Consider the following 21,841-nt stretch of genomic DNA (forward strand, 5'->3'; position numbering starts at 1 on the left):
TGTGTCCTGTCCCACTGGTAAAAATCTTGGCATATTCTCCATTAACAGGAAAAGGAAATATAGAAGAAAAAATAAGAGAGCACTTGATAAAAGAGTTGAAAATGTTGGGCGTTTTTTGTTTGGTTTTGTTTTTATTTGAACTGGTACACATCTTAATCTAGGGCTTTAAAATTGCTTATATTTCCAGAAAACCCTCCATCAAGGTAAATTTGCATGTTGCCAGCCTTCCTGTAATTCTTTCTACCTAGGTCTGAAGTCTCTTGTGGCCTTACTGTAGGAGGTCTTCCTTAGTAGCATGATTGCTGTTGAGATACAGTGACTGTGTACATCTGTCTTCCCAGTGCATTAAGCTACTGTGTTAAAAAAACATATAGAGCCGCCTCTGTCCACAATGTGCACCGCACGCTAACACCCAGGATGCTTGGTGGTTAGAATAGAAAGGGCACAAGACCATTTCTTTTTGTCTGTTTGGCAATTAACCATTCACTGGCTTTTTTTTGTTGTAACATGCACTTCCTTTCTCTTGTTTTCATTCAAGCTGTGTACGCCATGGAAATTAATGTGGAGAAAGACAAACAAACAGGAGAGACCAAGATTCTCTCTGCATCTGCCATTGGCCCAGAGGGGGTGCATCAGAGAGGAGTCAAAGTCTATGACGATGGTACCAAAGTAGTATATGAGGTGCACTCAGGAGGCACCATAGTAGAAAACGGAGTGCACAAATTAAGCGCAAAGGATGTTGAAGAGCTTATTCAGAAAGCTGGACAATCAAGCTTAAGAGGAGGGTACATGTCAGAAAGGACTGTTATTGCAGATGGGAACCTCGGCCATCCCAAGGAACACATGCTCTGCAAAGAAGCCAAGTTAGAAATGGTGCATAAGTCTAGGAAAGATCACTCTTCTGCGAACCCAGGGCAACAGGCTCAAGCTCCCAGCACAGAAGGGCCAGAGGCCATCTTGGATCAGCCAGTCACCATGATTTTTATGGGCTACCAAAACATCGAGGATGAAGAGGAGACTAAAAAGGTACTGGGCTACGATGAAACCATCAAGGCAGAATTAGTTCTCATTGATGAAGATGATGAGAAGTCATTAAGAGAGAAGACAGTGACAGATGTGTCCACTATTGATGGGAATGCAGCTGAGCTGGTATCCGGAAGGCCGGTCTCAGACACCACTGAACCCTCATCCCCAGAAGGGAAAGAAGAGAGCCTGGCCACAGAGCCAGCCCCAGGTACCCAAAAGAAAAAGCGCTGTCAATGCTGTGTTGTCATGTGACCACTTCTTTTCTCCCTTTTCTTCCGGGCAGCCTCTCTACCCTCCACCACTTCCATAGACCTCACTGCACCACTAACTGCAATACTGTGAACTGGGAACGAACACCTGCCTTGCCTTGCAGTTGGATTGCTTTGATCTCTCTTTTTATTTTTTTCCTTTTCCTCACCTCAGAAACAACGTGCATGTGTGTGGTTCATTTTTTTCCCCAAGAACTTGCTTTTCCTCTAAACCTTTTCTTATGTCTTCAAGAGTGAATCAGTACCTACTGCTCGATTGGAATGGACTGTTCATATCAGCCTGTTAATCTTGTAGCCTTAATTTACTTGACTGGAATCCAACCCATTGGCACTGGGGCTTTCATTTTGTTGTGTATTCCTCCAAGATAGTCACACACAAACACACAAATACACACACACACTGCCACATCCCCAACTTCTCATTTGCCTCACTTGCTGTGGATCTTAGTTTTTATAACTTGTTTTTATATCAGCTGTGGGCTGTAGCTGGTTTCTAGTGTAGCCAACAGTGGACATACTTAATCTGTCATTCTAGGGAGATGCTTTTTTCTGCCTTATATGAGCTTCCAGATTACAGTATTGAGCATTGCTGGCTTTTCCTTCTATTAAACCTGAAATGAAGTTAATGTGAAAGAAAAAGAATCCAGTGTTGGGCATAGCAGAAGTGTAGGAACCTGCTCAGCGGCAGCTGTCTCTCTTTCTGTGTCTTAACTTCTCTATACAAGAAGCTCCATCTTACATTTTCTAAGGACCTGAGACAGCCATTATTTTAAGCATTGGTAGTGATCATCAAGTCTAGACATTCCGATCCATGAACTCTGTTTCTATTCTCTCAAACAATGTAAATTTTTATATCGGTTTCTTTTTCATGAATATTTTCTGATCATATCAATCTATTTTCCATGAGGGGATCATTTTGAGAGGTATCTCTGCACTGACCACATTTCTAAAACAGTCTTTCTAAACTACAGTAGTTACAGCGCTCCCACTTTATCAAGGATGGTGCTGTGTGCATTAACTGTCCAGCTCATGTGCCCGGTGATTGTAGTCTTGGCAGCTGTAACTTTTCTTTCCATCCTTCCCCAGGGAAAGAGAATGCTTCCAGTCACTTTGACACGCAGGTCTAAGGACAGACATGAAAATAGCAGGTTTAAGGGGGGAAAATTAAATGTAAAAAAAGGTTGAAAGATGTCAAAAGACCTGTCTTGTCATTGTGAAATATTTAAATTCAGTCCACAGGCTAGTTGAAATGTTACTGAACTTTCTAAAACTTTTTTTCACTCTTAAACGTCTGGAGATTCTGGAATGCCAAGAAATCCTTTTCTTCTAGACCACAATAAACAGTGCTTGAAATAAATTCTTAGCACCAAAGTGATGTTAATAATTTAACATCTTGATGGGCAGTGAAACCAAAAGAAAAGAATAATAATATAAAAATGAACAGCTCATTTTAATAGCAGATAACTTCAAGTTACTTGTGCAAATGCTTCTGTAGCATTTTACAAAATTTTCTGTGTTTCTATGGAATATAGTTGCAAAAAATACATAACATGACATCTCATATTAAATCTTCTGTGGAGAGTAGTTCAGAAAACAGTAAGATGGCCTGAAACATTGTGTTATAGAACCAATTCAGTTTGTCCTGTTCAGCTTTCTCAGTGCTAAATTTATTTATTTAGTTAGTTTTGGAACTTGAAATGATATTCCAATGAGAAAGGAAGATGACATTTTTATGTCTGTTATTTTTCTCAAATAACTGAATTTTTAATGAGCACAAAATGAGTCATTTTATCCCTAGTAAGTAAGCAGGAGCAAGAGTTAAGGAAGAGCAAGCAGAGAAACTAAGCTGGATTTACTTTGGGCAACTAATGGAGGGAATTTCCTTTGTCTCAGGTTTACACAGTAGATGCAATGGAATAAAATGCTGTCTTACAAGAAACCTGTTTTAATGCTAACATATCTCACTATTCTCAGCTTCATTACTCAGTAGATGGTTGTTTAAGCAACACTTACATGTTAGATAAAAAGTTGTATGGATCAACCTATCTTCACACAGAATAAGCAGAGTTTCCATGTTTGGACAATCTCTTATTTTAAGAATTTATTTAGGAAAGAAACATAAAAGTTTGCCATAAGTTTGTCTTTTTTATTCACTTAGTGATTAAAAATTATTCAGTGTGAGTTTTTAAAAGCACATGAATGAGTGAAATGGCAGAGCTTAAGCCCCGTGGACTTGGTGTTTGATAGAAAGAATCAGTCTTTCAGGAGAAATCCTTTCCTTTCCTTCCATAAGAGAACTAGTTTCTCATGACAAAATGATCTGTACCGCTCACAAGAACTCTACTCATAAAGCCAAAAATACCAGTGATAATCCACACTCAATCAGTTACTCATATGGGAAATAACTAGCAACTTACGTGAATTAGGATTCTCTATACTTTTATTTTTAAACATTATCATTTTTTAAGTTTTTAAAATGAGACGTGTTGCCTTCCTCAATTATTTATCACCACAGTAAATGAAGATGCCTTTGAATGTGGCAAACATTTGAATATTTTCATGTCTTCATAAGCATGTGGGCTCAGACAGGACTTCCATTGGACAAGAACTATAGTCCTATGTAAAGCAGCAAGTTATGCCCTTGATAATGAAAATGTAAACGGACCCATGATTGTGAATACTCTGCCTTTCCTCCTGCTTTTGTCACACTTTCTCTCTAAAAATTATCATGGCCTTCAAGAATGCAGACGATTCGGTTATATAACCAGGTTAATGAAAGAATCAGTAATGAAGCTACAAACCAGGATCTTTTTTGAGCTAATATTTAGTTGGGCTGTCCCTAAAAATCTTATAATCAGTTCTGTTTTAAATAGAGGAAGAAAAAAAGAGATGTCATTTTTAACAGATTATGGTGACATTTATTAAAGATTATTTAATAGTTAAAATGAGAACATTTATCCCTATATGTCATGAAAAATGTTGATGACTTGTGTATCCTTGACTTTTTCCCCTTTTTCTCTGTAAATATGCAGTAACACAAAACTGAGGGGACTTATTTTTACCTTGTTCTTATTCTACCCATAATGATACTGCTTTCCATGTATGATCAAAAATAATAGTGTCTAAGTGTGATTTCCTAAATACTACTGATGCCAATTAGCATGAGGGTTAGAGCAGAAAAATACTAGGAATTCACCTCTTGACAGATTCAAAACATGGCTTCCTTAAGCATCCTGAGCCATCCTAAAATTACAAAAAGGCTTTTAGGAACTAAAAGTCTAGAGTTAATTAAATTGAACTGCTTGTGAAATGTCAATAAACATGTATTTACTTTAAATCCCCACCTTTTCCGATTTACTTCTGGTAATCAGTGTTTTTCCTGCGTGCAAGTAGAATATTTTGTTTTGGGTTAGGGTCAAGTATTAATAAAAGGAGAGAAGCCAATAAAAATACAGAGAGAGATACAGAGTGAGAGAGAAAAAGAGAGAGAGTTCCCTGGAGATAAAATATCATCATATCATCTCTGGGACCAAGCATCAAAGCCAAATGGGAAAACAGTTCATTTCCCTTCACATCCTGCAGAATTTGAATTCAAGAGACCTCAGAGTACTCTTGAAAGTTGCTATTTACTTAATGCCAATAGGTAACAAAAGAGGAGGGAAGAGAATATGGAGATAAGAGAAAAGAAAAAGAGATGTTATTCCTCTTTATAAAGCATTAACCCTATCCATTTAAAACATACACTTAGGACAATTCTTTTTGCTGTTACTTAAAATCTAGAGGCAAAGTCATTTTTTCTTCAATCATAGTCCCACTGAAGAGTTTAACTCACTAAAAAAGACCCAATCCTTGCAGATATAGTCTCTTGTCTCCTGTTATGTTAGTTCATAGCAAACCTTGCTTAGGTGAATGGTCTCATGTTGTATTTTTGCAACATGCACATTCATAGTTGAAATCACAAATTCTCAGCATTTTTAAGACATAGGTTTGAAAACCTTGCTAAATATATAATCCTTCAGAAGCTCCTCGATTTCTTCATCAAGCTCTATTGAACTCCACTGGTTAGAGGAGAACCATAAAGTATTATTTGCTCTATTGGGATAGTGAAACCAAACAGGAGCCTGGAGTTCATACAAAATAGCTCAGAGTAACAAAGGGGAAGATGGATCTTTGATTCCTGCTATTAGTTCACCTTCATTTTGTAGCTTTCTTCTTCACTTACTGAGAAAACCCTCTTCATTTTCTGTGGACAAAAAGAATTGGCATCTACATTGGCACAGGAATACAATGCAGTCATGTGTCTATATTTTTATAACTTCAGCAATCATCTTAATTATAATTCCCATTTCAACAACAAACAGAATACTTAGTGATTGAATGTAGAAAGCTATGGAATAGTGATTATATCTGGAGAATGTCAAAGGGAAATGTTACTGGGAATCCTTCAACCAGCTCCCCTAACTTAATTTTGGTATAATTTAAGTAGGCTTCTGCTTCCTGTCTTCCCTAAAGACTAACATTAGAAAGTCTGAACTATCGCACATGCACACACACACACACACACAAACACACACACACACACACACACACAAACCTGCTGTTGATGTAAAAATGAAATATGAAATTTTGGGGACCACAGACTTTCTGCATCAAATATCTGGACAGCCTTAACTTTTGTAAAGATAATAATAATAATTTTTCAATGTTCTCTTTTACTAAGCAGGAAAACAAAATGTTTCCTGAAACTGATGTTTTTTATATTTTGTGACTATTTTCTAAGTTTCTACAGGTTAAGGTATGAATGGTTATCTTTGTCCCATATTGCCTCTTAGCGGTCACCTGGGGCTAATTTTTGCAAGTCACTGCATTTTTATCAAAAGCAAGGTATATCTCACAAACCATAAAATTCTCCCTAGACTTTAGGCAGTCCTTTTGAAGTGAAAGAACAGAATGACCAAAAGAAAAGAAGTACAGGGTTGGCTTTCTTTTTATGGTCAATGTGCTGTGTAGCAAATATGTTTACAGAATGTATCTGCCTTGTAATGTCAACAAAATGAATGACACAAAAAGAGTTCTGATGTGCCAGTTGATAGTTTGCCTTAGATTGCTGTCTATGTTCTTCTTTTCTGTCCTGTTAAAAAATGAAGGTTGTATTCCAAAGCTGTATTAACACAACATTTGCTTCTGCACTCAACCCACCCTTCTTCAGAGCTGTACATCTCATCATAGGAGCCTCAGGCAGAACCTTCTAGGTAGGGTCCAGAGGGGCTAACTTGGGCATAGCTTGCGCCTTACCTATGGCCTTCCACCAACTGAACATGTTTCTGTGTTCCCATCTGAGCCTGGAAATCACCCTCTGACATTCCAGGGCAGGTCACATGGAACACATGACCTCTCACAGTCATTTCCTCCCACTGTGAGAGAAGAGGACTTGTGTCCCCTATCTGGGTCTAAGAGTATAGTTGTAAGCACAATTAGCATAGAAAAAAAAGGCAAGACCAACAGACTCAAATGCATCCTCCCCAAAGGGCTGTTTGTTTTGTTTGTTTTTTTTTCTGTTCACTGTAGTGTAAGATGACTAGCATGCTTTAGTAGGGACGAGGCATGGCTAGAGAAGTGGAATATTTTACATTTGTGTATTTTTTTAAGGAATAATATTTTTATAATGAAACCTATTGGGTTATGGAGTTTGAGTTTGAAAATACCCTTGATTGATTAAGTTATTTCTTCATTCCATTAAGGTCATTTCTGGTGAGTTCTATAGCACTAAAGTAGATCTTGGAGGTAGGAGTCAAGATCTTGGGACCTGTCTTTGCACTGCCATGGCTGAAAATCAATGTTTCCAAATAGATGTAGGTTATAAGATTAAGCTTTCTACAGCTTCCATTACATAGACTATGTGTTATAACTTGATAGCTCTCCAGGCTACACCATTAATAATACATCACAATATTCTAGAAAAAGATGGTTCCTTTATGTAGTAAACCAAACCTAGCAATGATAAAAATCCAACTCTTTCACACATATTTAAGGAGTAATTGCTACATTTATGATTAAGGGATCACTCATTATAGAACCTTTGATAGTGAGTCAGAAGCATCTGACCATCTGCAATCTACACATAAATGTATAAACCAGCAATTGAAAACCTAATAGGCACTGTTGACCTAATGCATATCACCGAAGTGGCTACATCATACTTACAGAGTTAAGTAGAGTCAGGAAATGATCATCTTTATCCATAAAGGAAATTCTGAATTAGGGTTATTGATATCCTCCTCCCCAGTTTTCTACCAGATTTTTAAATTTCTATTCAGTCACACTCAGTTTTATTTGTTCCTATACCTGGTTCACAGAGTGAGTCAGACCTTAGTGTCTTCATACCATTCCTATTAGACTTCTCTCCCAAGTAGCATGAGCTCCTACCCTGAGACCGACATCCTTTTCCCAGCAAGCCAAGGTCATAAACTTTCTAAAGATAAAAAGAAGTAAATATAAAAATAATTTTCAAAAACTGTGGTTCTCATGCAAATTCTTTATTTTTATTTTGGCAGTATTAGGGTTTGAACTCAGGACCTTGCATGTGCTCGGCAGGGGCTCCGCCACTTAATCCATGCCCTTGATCAATTTTTGGCTTTTGAGAAAGTGTCTTAGTATGTAGCCCAGGCTGGCCTTGAACTTGTGATCCTCCTGCCTCTGTCTCCCAAATGCTGGAATTCCCAAGAGTGAACCACCGTGCTCAGCCCATGGGAATAACTTTAAATCTTTCATTACCAGAATCCCTTCACAAGCCCAACTCAAGCTCATCTTTAAAACATTGTTGTCATGAAGACAACTGCAAATATGAAAAGACTATGCAGTTGCCTGAAGGTGCTAAGGGAGAGTTGATTAACTCTTTACTAAGGAAATCTCCTAGCTTTGAATTTAGGTGGTCAGGAAGATATCCAGTCACCATAGGTTTGCAGTGACACGTCTTCATATGTAAAAAGGCCACCGGGCAACACCTGATCTCAACTGTTCTGCACGTAGCTCCAACTCATTCTGGCAAGTGGGAAGAGTTCTATGCAGGGTTCTGGAACATTCTTTCCTCCTGTCAAGCTCCTGATTTAGAAGAGTAGAAATGTTACAGGGTTCCATGAAAATGTTGTGTGTGGTGCAGCATTTTTTGGTGAATGTAGGTTGTGGATTGAATTTTCAGCTTTAGCAGCGCACTCACTTGGGGCGAGTGACATCTTCTGTAAATACACTCATTCATGGTTGGTTGGTGGGGTGGGGGGGATGGGCGCCTGTTGTGCATACTCTGAATTAGACTGCTGGGCTAGCTGCTGTACTTTGTAACCTGAAGTGTACTTTGACTGTTCTGTTTCCTTCAGATACAAAACAAAACAAAAACTGACTTCAGAAAAAACACTGCCAAGTGACAACTGATGCTGTACTTGTAGCTTCTCTCTGTTTCTCTGTACAGTATTAATAGACAATAAACTGCCTTTTCACTGCATCTACCTCTATGTGTCTGTGCCCTAATTCTTTTCCTTTCTTGCTAGCAGTCTACAGACTTGGGGCTTCGCCATGATGGGAGCACCTTTATCCTCTTCCTGCAACCTAAGGCGAATCCGATGGCCCTCACACTGAGCTGGTCACCTGGAGATGCTCAGCCTCACCTCTGGAACTCAGTTTTAGATTCCTGGGTGGGGCCCTGTAAACTGCATTTTAAAGGAAGTTCCAAGTGATTCTGTGCCATGTAGCACTTGACCCATGGGTTTGGGTGCCTTTTGTTGGTAATCATCGCAGCTTACCTACTGTCAACTGGCTTCCATGCTAATGAATCCAAGACACTTGCTCTCTCTAGTTCCCTTCCATCTATTTCTCTCCATGTCTGTCATCTTTTATCCTTTTTCCTTGCAAGTCCTAGAGGCAGACCAGAACTGTGACCGCTGGGCAATCTCAGAGTGCCTGTTAGGCTAAATGGTAGGGTTCCTCCAGTAGTTTTCTAACCTGGAACACCCAAAGACACATAGAGCTTGTTTCTCTTGTTCACTCTGGTTACCTCTTTACTTGGAACAAGGTAAAGTTCTAATTTCTTCATCTAAGTTCAATTATTAGTGTTTCTGTAGGTAAGGTTTTGTCTTCTGTGGTGAGAAATAATCCCCAGAGTAGCAAACATTTCCTGTAAATGGCCAGATTGCAAATATGTCTGGTTTTATGTGCCAAATAACCTCTATCACAGCTACTCAGCTCTAACAAAAAGTAGACCTATATAACATGCAAATCAAAGAGTGTGGCCATATTCCAATGAACTTTATTTGTAAAGCAGATGTTAGGCTTGATTGGGCCTGTGAGCTTGTAGTTTGCCAACCCATGAGCCAGGATGATCACATAGTAGGTGCTCAAATACAAAGTTTACAAGTTACGGCACACACAAAAAAAATGAACAAAGAACAAATGTTCTATCACATGTAGAACTGTGACCAGAAATTTTATTCTTGGAGGACACAAAATAAATTAATCCAGCCGGGCGCTGGTGGCTCACGCCTGTAATCCTAGCTACTCAGGAGGCTGAGATCTGAGGATCGCGGTTCAAAGCTAGCCTGGGCACGAGAGACCGTGAGACTCCTATCTCCAATAAACCACCAGAAAACCGGAAGTGGCGCTGTAGCTCAAATGGTAGAGCGCTAGCCTTGAGCTGAAGAGCTGAGGGACAGCGCCCAGGCCCAGAGTTCAAGCTCCACAGCCGACCAAAAAAAAAAATTAATTAATTAATTAATTAATTAATCCATTGGGGTGTTCTCATTCATTTGGGTTTCACAGTAGAAACCCAAACTTGGATGTCTTTATGCATGGTTAGCAACGCTAACAATGGAAGCATGACTGGTTCCTTTTGGACTGTTCAGACGTCTTGGACAAGCATTTCAATCAGTACAAAGTGGCAGACATGCCAGAACATCTTGTTCTTGTCGGGAAAGCTGAGGATGGCGTACTGGATGGTTCCAAGGTGCCAGTGCATTTGGCATTGTGGAGCCATGTTTTGTCTGATTCATCCTATGCTGTAGGTAATAGGCTTTTTTACCTTATTTTCCTAGTCAATTAAAATGTGCTTTAATATGCAAATATTCCACAACTCTAAGGCATAGCGATGGGGGAAAGAAAATCTAGAAGCAGATAAAAAACCCTATGCTCATCTCCATCCACACTGTTGTTCAGAATTAATGAAAATATATTTATGTAAAGCACTGTGGAAACTGGAAGTGGATGATAAATGTTAGTTGACATGTGATAATGAAGTTTTTCTCCTTCTACAAAGATTATATAAGCTTCCAGATGTGTTTCAGAAGTAGTATAAAAAGAGAAACTTCTTTGGCCTCTTGAGGTTTATGATTGGTTTTGTGGATGATTGAACATTGGCAGTTCCATATACTTCAACCTAGAATTCTACTCTAGGGATTATTTCCCACCACAGAAGATAAAACCTTACCAACAGGAACACTAATAATTTAGATGAAGAAATTAGAAGTTTAGACATGAACCAGTTCACTACTAGGTTAGACCTAAGCATTTTTCCCCTTGGGAAGGTAGGATATCTTTTAGTCCTTCAGCCCCATGAGGGTGACATTGCTACTATTCTGCATTTCTACATGAGAATATTTAGTTTAGGAGATAATAAGTACCTCACCCCATGTAGCAGAGCTAAAAACTGATATGAGGATCCAAGGGAGCAAATGTCACATTCAGTTCTTCCTACCTCACCAAGGAATCTATATCATGAATGTGATATGAGAGATGGCATGGCTCATGCAAGAAAAGACAAAATGGTGCTAGTTCTTATTTTGCACGTTTGTCTACTCAAGCAAATGCTCAGAAATCACAACACCCTCTAGAGGTATTAGAAGTGGCTCTGTATCGCTCTTTACAGAAAAGGAAACAGTGAAGAAACCAGTAGTTCTCTTAGCTGTTTGTTAAGCCTTGTTTTGAATGAGTGTTCCTTCCCTAGTCATTTAAAAAAAAAAAAAAAAAAGAATAGAATTGCTCAAATTTTGTAAAGCCTAGGATTTCGGGTCAATTTCTGAGTAAGTAAATGTGATTTCGCTTTTCTTGATAATGATGATGTTGTTGTTACTTCACCTATGGCATAACAGTTTAGAGGAACAGTGTGCCTAAGGGATTATGCAAGTGCTTTTTGATCTAGGCTACATTCTGTAGCCACTGTAGATCCCATGGTTTTTCCCCCAACTGTTCCGCTAAGATCTAGCTCTTCTGCTGTTTTCAAACAGGGTCAAGTTCTCCATTTAACTAACAATACAATGACCAAACATTGGCTATTTAGAAGGTTTTGAGGTTATTTTGAGGTTATCTAGGACAGAAGTTACAAAATAGTTATTCACAAGCTGAATTGGACTACAGTTATATTAATTTGTCTGCAAGTATTTGGAAGTCATTTTTAATTTATTGCCAAGGATAATTATGAGAATTATTATTTTAAAGGTATGGATTTCCACTAAGCACTAATGGCTTATGTCTGTAAACCTAGCAATTCAGGAGGATGAGATCAGAGGATTGCAGTTTGAAGCCAGACTCAACAAGAAAGTCCATGAGACTCTTACCTTCAATTAATCACCAAAAAAGGCAGAAGTAGCACTGTGGCTTGAGCACCAAAGCTCAGGCACAGCACTCAGGCCCTGAGTTAAACCCCAGTACAAGCATGGGAGTATGGGCACGCACGCGTGTGCATGTGTACACACACACACAAGAACCAGATACCTTTACTATAGCTCACATGACTTGTGTAATGAATGACTAATATAAGGCTGTAAACTCCTATTTACAGGGCTTTGAACTCTTCCTGTATATATTAAGTGAAATAATCCATTTCCCAGAACAGCTGACAATTGCACCTCTCTATTTCATAGGCTAAGTGCACAATATAGTGTTTGGAAGAGCTTTAGGGTATCATGTGCTTCATGATAAAAAAATTTTCATCCCTGGACAAATAGAAATTTTATTGCCAACAGTTGAAGAGTTCTGGGGACTTCATATTCCTTCTTAGGAAAAATAAGAAACAAAGCCCACCTGTATTGAAATTTGCATGTGATCTTTCCTTCCCTCATAGTCACTTATTGTTTTTCTTGGGTTTTACATTCACAAATATGGAAATATTGTCCAGTGTTCACTTTTGTGTCTTACTGGTAGCACTAAAGTTCATTGATGTGAGGGACTGGTGACACGGGAACCTTTCCTTCCAAACCTGTCATCAAAATCCAATTCGATCTAGTGTTCACTTGTTTTTAACTTTGACCAAAAGCCAATCAACTTTAAGATAATAATTCTGTTTCCCAACTTCATGTTTTCTTGTTTAAGTCATTAAGTATTAAAAAACATAAACTAATAGGTATGTATAGACTACATTGCATTCTTTTCAGACAGTGTCCACAGGTCAGCCTGAGGATATCTGAAGGTGAGATCAGTTCTGTAGGCACTGTGAGTTGTGTTTCCATCAGACTCTGCTGACTCAAATTCCGTTTCTTAGAGGGGTTTATTTCAAGGCAGAGTACAAATAGAGGTTCTGCTCTTCATGATGGACTAAGTCTCTCACCACATAGCTCCACACATCTTAACTCAGCTTCCAAAACTTTGGATTTAAGAGTATTGCTTGAACTATGTAATCTACCTTTTTGGCTTCTGCTTACTTAAAAGCTTTGACACACTATCTTAAATACTTATCACATGCCATAAAAATTACTCAAAATAAATATAAATCAACACTATGAATTTTCAGATGCATTGGATCACTGAGAACAACTCTCTTCTGCAAAAAAGAGGAAATGCATTAGAGAAGAGTCTCTTTCCAATGAAGTGAAGAAGATCCAAAATGTGATCACTTCCTTGGTATGTGAGTCAGAGCTATGTGCTGCCATACCATGCGTGAAACCCTAAGATCTGGGAGATGCTTTCTGGCCTCTGTACTCTCTTAAAACAAAAATATCCCAGCCAGACACTGGTGATTCACATCTGTAATCCTAGCTACTCAGAAGGCTGAGATCTGAGGGTGAGAGTTTAAAGCTAGCCAAGCAGGAAAGCCCAAGAGACTCTTATGTTCAATTAACCACCAGAAAACCATAAATAGACTATGGCTCAAAGTGGTAAAGTGCTAGCCTTGAGTGAAAAAGCTCAGGGATAGTACCCAGGCCCTAGTTCAAGCTCCATGACAGAAAAAAAAAATCCCAATTTCCCATTTCAAAGATCAAGATGGGAAACAAAATGATGTGCTCAAAGCAACCGGAAGAGAAAGAGACAGTGCTGGGATCTAAACACAGACCAGGATGACTTAATCTTTCTGCTGGGCCAGGTGCTGGTCACAGTGATCTTTTTATGCAGAAAGCACAGAACACATCAGCAGGAAGCTTAAAAACTCTGCAGTAAGATCCTGATCATTTCAACAAACAAAAGTAACATCTGTGTAGCTAAAGCGCTGTCTTTGGCATAAGTTTCACCCACAGAGTCTGAGCTGATTGGACTCCTGCAGTGTTACTTGAGCAAAGTGAGTAGCCACATGTGAATTTTCAGAGAAATTTGTGCAGTGTACAAGTGCATTGGGCTGCTGCTTCCGCTATAAAACTTTTCTTCTGCTATAAAGCATTTTCCTGTCTTCAGTTTCAGTGGGCCTACTGAGCAGCACCAAGCTGGTGCCTGCCCACAAGGCTTTTTGATTGGCTCTTGAAGAGGCAGAGGCCTAGAATGGGCTATTAAGTGGCTCAAGCACTAGGGAATAAGATATAAATGGGAAAGGATTACTCAAGTACAGTTCAACTTCACTTTTCCTCTACTCTTCTCCCTTCCTCCCCCTTCCCCTTCCCCTCCTTTTGCTTTTCTTCCCTTTTCTCCCTTTACCTTGCAAATTTTTTTCTTCCCTTCCCCAGTCCATTTTCTGTTGCTATAACAAAACACCCAAGATTGAGTAATTTATAAAAGAAAGAAGTTGGTTTAGCTTTCAATCTGGAGGCTAGAAATTCCCAGGGCAGAGAAGAGGTTATAATGTGAAAGAAGGCGAAAGGACAAGCGGGCACGTACAGAGAGACAAGGCAGAGGGGTGGCCCTGCTGGAGAACAGTGTACTGTCTCAGTAACTAAGAGTTCACTCCTGGAAGAAAGGCCTTCATCCGCCTTAGTGGCCTTATCACATTGCAATGGTCAAATTCCAACATGAGTTATGAGTGAGCAAACTATATTCAAAGCATAGCCATTGACCTCATTTCTCCATTTCTTGTTTTTCCTCTGCTGCATTTTTCAATACTGCCTCAAACATTTCTCATCCTGGAAAAGCAAAGAGAAAGGGAAAGCAGAAAAGGTCTTTCATATATATGTATATATGCACACACACACATATATAAAGAGAGAATACAATATATGCACAGTTGTGTGCGGGCATGTGCATGCACGCGCGCACACACACACACACACACACACACACAAGTTCTTGTGATATATGTTCAAGGTTATTCTTGAATTCATGATCCTTCTTCTCAGCCTCCTCCTTAGTACTAGGATTATAGGCATCTTTAAAGTATATTTAATGGAAGCCCTGCAGTGAGGCTTGGTAAATTGAAATCAGTTGTCAAAGTTGCCCAGGTGAGCGTGTGAGTGTGTGTGTCTTTGTGTGTGTCAGTCCTGGAGCTTGAATTCAGGGCCTGGCACTGTCTCTGAGCTTTTTTGCTCAAGGCTAGTGCTCTACCACTTGAGCCACAGCTCCGCTTCTGGCTTTTTTGTGTGGTTAATTGGAAGTGAGAGTCTCACAGACATTCCTGCCTGGGCTTTGAACCATGATTCTGAGATCTCAGTTTCTTGAGTAGCTAGTATTATAGGCAGGAGTCACCAGCACCTGGTTCAGATTTGGAGTTTTGACCTCATTCCTGAATCTATATGACATTTTCTATGATCTTGCAGGTGAGATAGGATTTTATCTTGGACCCATTTGGCCTGCCCTTATCACTTAGGCTGCTGCTTCCAACATTAGCTGCCCACTAGAGCTATTTAGTGAACACTTCACTAATTAAATTAGATTAAATTAGAAATGATCAAATTAGAACTTCTATATGATATGAAGGATCTTTATATCATAATATTTTTTAGAAACTGTCCCAGATTCTAATATGCAGCTGGCATGAAGTGAGAATCAGAGAGCTACACAGCATGACATTTCCTAGGGGAATTAAATAAACTTAAAAAAAAAAACACACTTCAATTCATTCCACAGTGAGATACCTTTACCCAAATAGACTGTTTTGAAGGATCAGAGCATCCTATGACAGTCATCCATATCATACAACATCAAATCATTTCCTTACTTTATCTGTAATTTGTGTCATATTTTTATAGAATCTCAATGGAAAGGATCAGTTAAAACAAGGAAGCAGAAGCATCCAATCTAGCCCTCAGCAGGCAGACAGAGACTCAACAGAGGACACTGGCTCTTGGCCTGGGCCATTTGTTCACTACATAGTTATCAATGGAAGTTTACTACAAATACACATTTATTAAACCAAAACCAAGAAACAGAGCTAGGACTCTGCATCTGCTAATCATGGGCTATGCAGTGGCTCAGTCATGAGTTTCAAGTCAGTTGCCTTTCTTTCTTTCTTTCTTTCTTTCTTTCTTTCTTTCTTTCTTTCTTTCTTTCTTTCTTTCTTTCTTTCTTTCTTTCTTTCTTTCTTTCTTTCTTTCTTTCTTTCTTTCTTTCTTTCTTTCTTTCTTTCTTTTTGGTCAGTTGTGGGATCTGAACTCTGGGCCTGGGTGCTGTCCCTCAGCTCTTCAGCTCAAGGCTAGCGCTCTACCACTTGAGCCACAGCACCACTTCTGGCTTTTTCTGCTTATGTGGTCAAACACTCTACCACTGAGCCACCTTCCCAGCCAGACCCCCAGTTGCCTCAATTTGTGTGCCTCAATTTCTTTCTGTGTAAAATGGCTAAAGGACTAAAGTTCTACAAAGAGTCTGGGGACACTTGTTGGATGCTAATGGCTCATTCTTGCAATCCTAGCTACTCAGGAGGCTGAGACCTGAGAAGCTCAATTCAAAACTAGCTCAGGCAGACAAATCCAAGAGATTTTGTTGTTGTTATTGTTCAGTTGTGGGGCTTGAACTCTGGGCCTGAGCACTGTCCCTCAGCTCTATCAGCTCAAGGCTAGCACTCTACCACTAGAGCCACAGCACCACTTCTAGTTTTCTGGTGGTTTATTGGAGATAAGAGTCTCTTGGACTTTTGTGCCCGGGCTGGCTTTGAACCACAGTCCTCAGATCTCAGCCTCCTGAGTAGCTCGGATTACAGGTATAAGCCACTGGTGCCCAGCTCCAAGAGACTTTTATCTTCAGTTAACCAGCAAAAAGCCAGAAGTAGAGGTGTGGCTCACATGATAAAGTATGAGCTGTTAGCTTAAAAAGCTGATTTCAAGCTTCAGTATCAGCACTAATTAATTATTTAATTACAATATACTTGATAAATACTAGCAGAGTTCATAGTTTGAGGAGCATGGAGTGGGCCTTAAGAGTGGTATGAGCAAGAGTGTCAGCAACTATGACCTTTGGGGGACGGGGAGAGATAAGGAGAGATGAGGAAGAAGAGGAGGAGGAAGAGGAAGAAGAAGAAGAGGAGGAGGAGGAAGAGGAGCAGGAGAAGAAGGAAGAGGAGGAGGAGACAAGATGTTGAAATGCTTCTAAATGTTAAGATGCTCCTAAGTTTGTTAATTGAGTTTAGAGTTGAATTTATACTTTAAAAATAGTCAGGGAAGGATTTGCCAAGATGGCGGCCTTTGCAATGGAGTTTATAGAGTGAGGAGATCAGGCAAGGAAGAAAGAAGGAAGCGAATCCAGTTGGGAGGAGATTTGCAAGCACTGTGCTGCCATGTTGCCATGGAAACCTAGTGATGACACCCCACTCTCTTCTGTTTTCTACTGAATACTAGAGGAGGTCCAGGTTTCAAGGCCTTGGACTCAAGTTGATGGGGTTGCAGTGGGAAGGTAGTAGCACTGGAAATATGTAGGCAGGAAGGATGGTAGGAACCATATTTGTGGAAAGACTGACCTGAGGCATTCTATAAAATAGACTGAAGCATGAACAGAGGCTGAACATCAACTAGGGCATGCTGTAGGAATTCTAGATCAAACTAGGATAGTGACTGCTGTGGAATGGGATGGAGATGAATTACAAAGTATACTTGATAGACTTTCAATATGACAAGAGAGAGGGGAAAAAGGTACTTATGCAGAACAGCTTAACCCTGGAGCCAAGTCCCCTGCATTCAGATAACAGAGCTGTTTATGACTTTGGGTTAATTAATCTAAATTCAATGTCTCCAGCTTCCTCATCTGTAGTATAAGGATGAATGATATGATACTCTATCACAGGTTGTCAGAAGGCTAAATGGTATTTGTAAAGTAGAAAAAAATAGTATTCAACATAGAATAAATGCTTGCTATGTTTTATCTCTTAAATCTGAAGGTGTTGATATGTTGGTATGTATTGTTTGTTTTTTTGCATCCTTTTTTTTTCTTTTGGCCAGTACCAAGGTTTAAACTTCGGGTCTTACACTTAACCCTGGTATCTGGCTTATGCCGCTTGCTGCTACTCCTCCACTTGAACCATATCTCCAACCTAGCTTTTTTACTAATTATTTTGGAGATGAAGTCACTTCTAGGCTTTTCTGCCTGCTCTGGCTTTGCATCCTGATCCTTTGCATTTAAGCCTCCAGAGTAGCTAGGACTAGCTATATTTGAGTTTATTTTAAATATGACATGGAGACAATGTGTTTTCTGGAGAAAAAATATTTACTGACAGTGCTTTTGCAACATCCTGTTGGGAAAGTCTCAGGTGAGCCCAGGACTCTACATCTCTCCCAAGGCTCCCAGGGGCTCTGGTGCTGCTGCTGTCACTTCTCAAGTAGCAGAGTTGTTTGGGCAATGGGGATAAACTATATTTCAGAACTGGGCGTGTCCTGGTTATCTTACATTACATAACAACCCACATGGCAGCTTAAAACAAAAATAGTTACAACCAGTCTTCTGAATCCCTCGACTCCACATCTATGCATTCAACCAACCTTGAATGCAAAATATTAGGGAAAAAAACTGTGTCTACACTGAACACTTACAGACTTCTTATCTCCTTATCATTATCCTTCAAACAATATAACAACTATATATATATATTATTTACACAGTGCTAGATATTACATTAGGTGTTACTAGAGGTGATAAGACATATGGGAAAATGTGGGCAGGAAAAATTTAAGTATGTACAAATACTATGCCAGTGTGTGTGTGTGTGTGTGTGTGTGTGTGTGTGTGTGTGAGTGTGTGTGAGTGTGAGTGTGTGTGTATGAATACTGGGGCTTTAACTCAGGGCCTTGAGCACTTGCTCAGCTTCCATGCTCAGAGCCTTACTGCTACTTCCTTTTTTGCTCCACTTTGTGGAATTTATTTTGATAAATATTATTTTATATGATCAGAGGCACAAAGACATTGTGCCTTTCACTTCCTTTTTTTTTGGGGGGGGTCCGGTCGTGGAGCCTGAACTCTGGGCCTGGGAGCTGTCTCTCAGCATTCCAGCTCAAGGCTAGCGCTCTACCACTTGAGCCACAACGCCACTTCTGGCTTTTTTTGCTTATGTGGTGCTGAGGAATCGAACTCAGGGCCTCAGGCATGCAAGGCAAGTGCTCTACCACTGAGCCACCTTCCCAGCCCCTTCACTTCCTATTTTTTTAAGAGTCTTAAAGATGTATCTGCCCAGGCTGGCTCCAAACCATAATTCTTAGCCTACCTAGGATTATAGGTGTGAGCCCCTGGTGTCTGGCTTATATCACTTACTTAAGGGACTGGAACAGCTATGGGTTTGGTATGCCCTGCGGGTCCTGGAGCCAATCCCCAGTGGATTCTGATGGATGACTGTGTATATTTTAGTTGCTGGAGTTGGTATTATCTTTCACAGCTATATACATGCACTTCCTGCTCAGGATACCTCCTGAGATGGTGGTCAGATGGTAGCCAGGATGAGAGCCACCCAAAGGCTTTCCTACTGCCAGGTCTGATATTTGGTGCTGCTTGTCCCCTGGGACCTCAGCTGGAGTTGTCAGCCAGAACATCTTCTCAGTTGCTTATGACTTATGAATAGGGCAAAAGGTTCCGTACAGCTCAGCAGCTGTCTTCTAAGAGCCAGAGTTCTGAGAGGGAGAAGCTGAAGCACCTTCTCAAGCCTGACTTCCACAGTCTCAAAGCATCTCCTCTGATGCCTTGTATTTGTTAGAAGCAGTCACTAAAGGCCAGCCATATGCCAGGAGGTGGCATGTAGATCCTATGCATCGAAAAGGAGGGGTGGGGTATCAAAGGATTTGTAGACACGTGCTAGAGTGAGCACAAGGGCCTGCTTAAGGAAGCTCTGCCAGAAGCAGAAAGCTGTACGTGAGTCTACTAGGAAAAGTTGAGGTGGTTGTGTTTAAATATGTCAGGCTGAGATGTCATGAAGGCCAACTGAGACTCTTCTTTGGTAGGCTGATGGTGTGTGAATCTGGATGTCTGACTCCTCCACCAATGGATAGGCTTTGTGAAAGCAGGACAGCTCTCTTTCTTTGCAATAGACCCTGTGCCTAGAACAAATGCCTGGGCCACAAAAGAGAACCAATCAATATTTGCTGCATGGATGAATGAAAAGCACCAAAGCTGTGGAATCTGAAGAAGAAAGAATACTGGAATTCTAGGATCATTGCCCAGAACTGTCCTTTTGGGTACTTCACCCAGGAGAAGGTACTCATGAGTTTTCTTAGAGACCACTGGGGCCTCAGGATCTGCCCTGGTTTACAACATTGCTGAGGGACCAGTGGTTGTGGGAGGCTTGGATTTCTTGGGGAAAAACTCTCTAGACTTACACTGAATGGAAACTGAAACTGAGTTCTAGAGAAAGCAAAAAGTCACCAGTGACTAGATTGTGTTCTAACAATATCTCATTTTGAAGCTACTCTCTCCATATCCTGTTTATAAGGCCTTGATTTAGAGCAGAAACAACCAGATCTCCCAGGGGGAAGGTTTGCTCTGGGGATTTTCAGCTAGATTCCCAACAGGAAGCAGTCAAGACTCTCCCAAGACAGAGCCGCCCATGTCTTCTAACTGGTCTGACAGATTTCATTACATCCTCTGTGACAATGTGGGAAAGCCCACATGGAGCCCTCAGCATCTCATACCTGGCTCCCAACCCCCCAGATTGCTGATGATTCTTATGAACTTAACACAAAGGAATTAAGTAGGGAGGCCCCCTACTTAAGGTGATTGTCACGGCTTTTTACTGGTTAATTGTGCATAAGAGTCTCATGGACTTTTCTTCCCCAAGCTGACTTTGAATTGTGATCCTCACATCTCAGCCTCCTGGGTAGATAGGATTACAGATGTGAGCCACCAGTACCTGGCCTTTCTCCATTTATGTACTTACCTGTAGCCAGCTACAGAGGGGCAAAAATTGATGGGCTGTCCACTAAGAAGCCATGTCTGAGAACACCCAGCATGTCTCATCACTTCCAGCAATGAGGGCTCAGCGAAGTCTAGACTCATCAAGGAGCTGAAGTGGAAGCTGGAAGGAGGGATAGCCATTTCCACATGAGCTGAGAAACTATAACTTGGTTTCCTTTCACGAATACTTACAGTGTAGACAGACAGTGCCAGGTGGGACCCAAAGCCTACCTCTAACTGAGCAGGCTGCCTTGTGACCATGCCAGCTCTGCCACTTGCTACCTTGATTCCTGATGACTTACCAGCTCTGAGCCTCAGTTTACCCATCTGTCCAATGCGGATATCTATGCTACTTCATGGGGTCTTTGCAAAGACTGGCTGAGTTAACAGGTGTGTAATCACATAGAGTCAAGCCTTGAGCAAGTAGTAAGTACCTACTAATATTAAAAGTTTCCAGAAGGAAAGTTTCCAGGAGGTGGGAATTTTTATTTCCTGATGTTTCCCTAATACTTACCCAGACTCCTATGTAGTAGACACCCAGTAAATATAAGCAATGAATTAATCATCGTCGTTATCTATTCTTAGCTTCAGACTTCATGTTTATTCCCTGTCAACTCATCATTACAGAGAAGAGGTTGCTTTGCTCTGTGGACTAATATATTTCTTAGTGTCTATAGGAAATTTTTGAAGCCTCGGGCCACTTGGAGATTTTGTGTCTCCAAAATCCCTGCATGTTCAGGAAAGATTTCAATTATCTCTCAGAGCTGAGCTTTCCTGTGCTGGGTGTTTAAGACTGAACTCAAGATACAGACACATGTTTAGTTGGTTTATTATTATAATTACTATTGTTGTTATTGTTTGTAGTCCAGGCTGGGCTCTACTCCTAAGTGCTGGGATTACAGGCATATGACATCATGCTGAGCTTAGGTATATTCTCATCGTGTAAAACTAGATCTTCTTGGTCTGAGATTTGAACCCTCCAAATTCAGAGTTAAATCCATGCTTCTAGGCATATGACTTCCTGTATGCCATACTGCTTCATCCAGGGCCATTTCCCCTGCACCCAGTAT

General features: G+C 40.3%; 1 protein-coding gene across 1 annotated transcript in view; it reads left to right on the forward strand.

Moving 5' to 3' along the window:
• The window catches only part of Palm2akap2 (PALM2 and AKAP2 fusion), a 295,986-nt gene that overhangs the window by 121,989 nt on the left and 152,156 nt on the right, over positions 1-21,841 (forward strand). The window contains exon 6 of the mRNA XM_042695250.1: positions 539-1,234. Coding sequence (XP_042551184.1) covers positions 539-1,234 — 696 coding nt within the window. The remainder of the gene's footprint in view (positions 1-538; positions 1,235-21,841) is intronic.

Source organism: Dipodomys spectabilis, unplaced genomic scaffold, assembly GCF_019054845.1.
Source record: "Dipodomys spectabilis isolate Male_0828 unplaced genomic scaffold, ASM1905484v1 ptg000006l, whole genome shotgun sequence".
NCBI lineage: Eukaryota > Metazoa > Chordata > Mammalia > Rodentia > Heteromyidae > Dipodomys > Dipodomys spectabilis.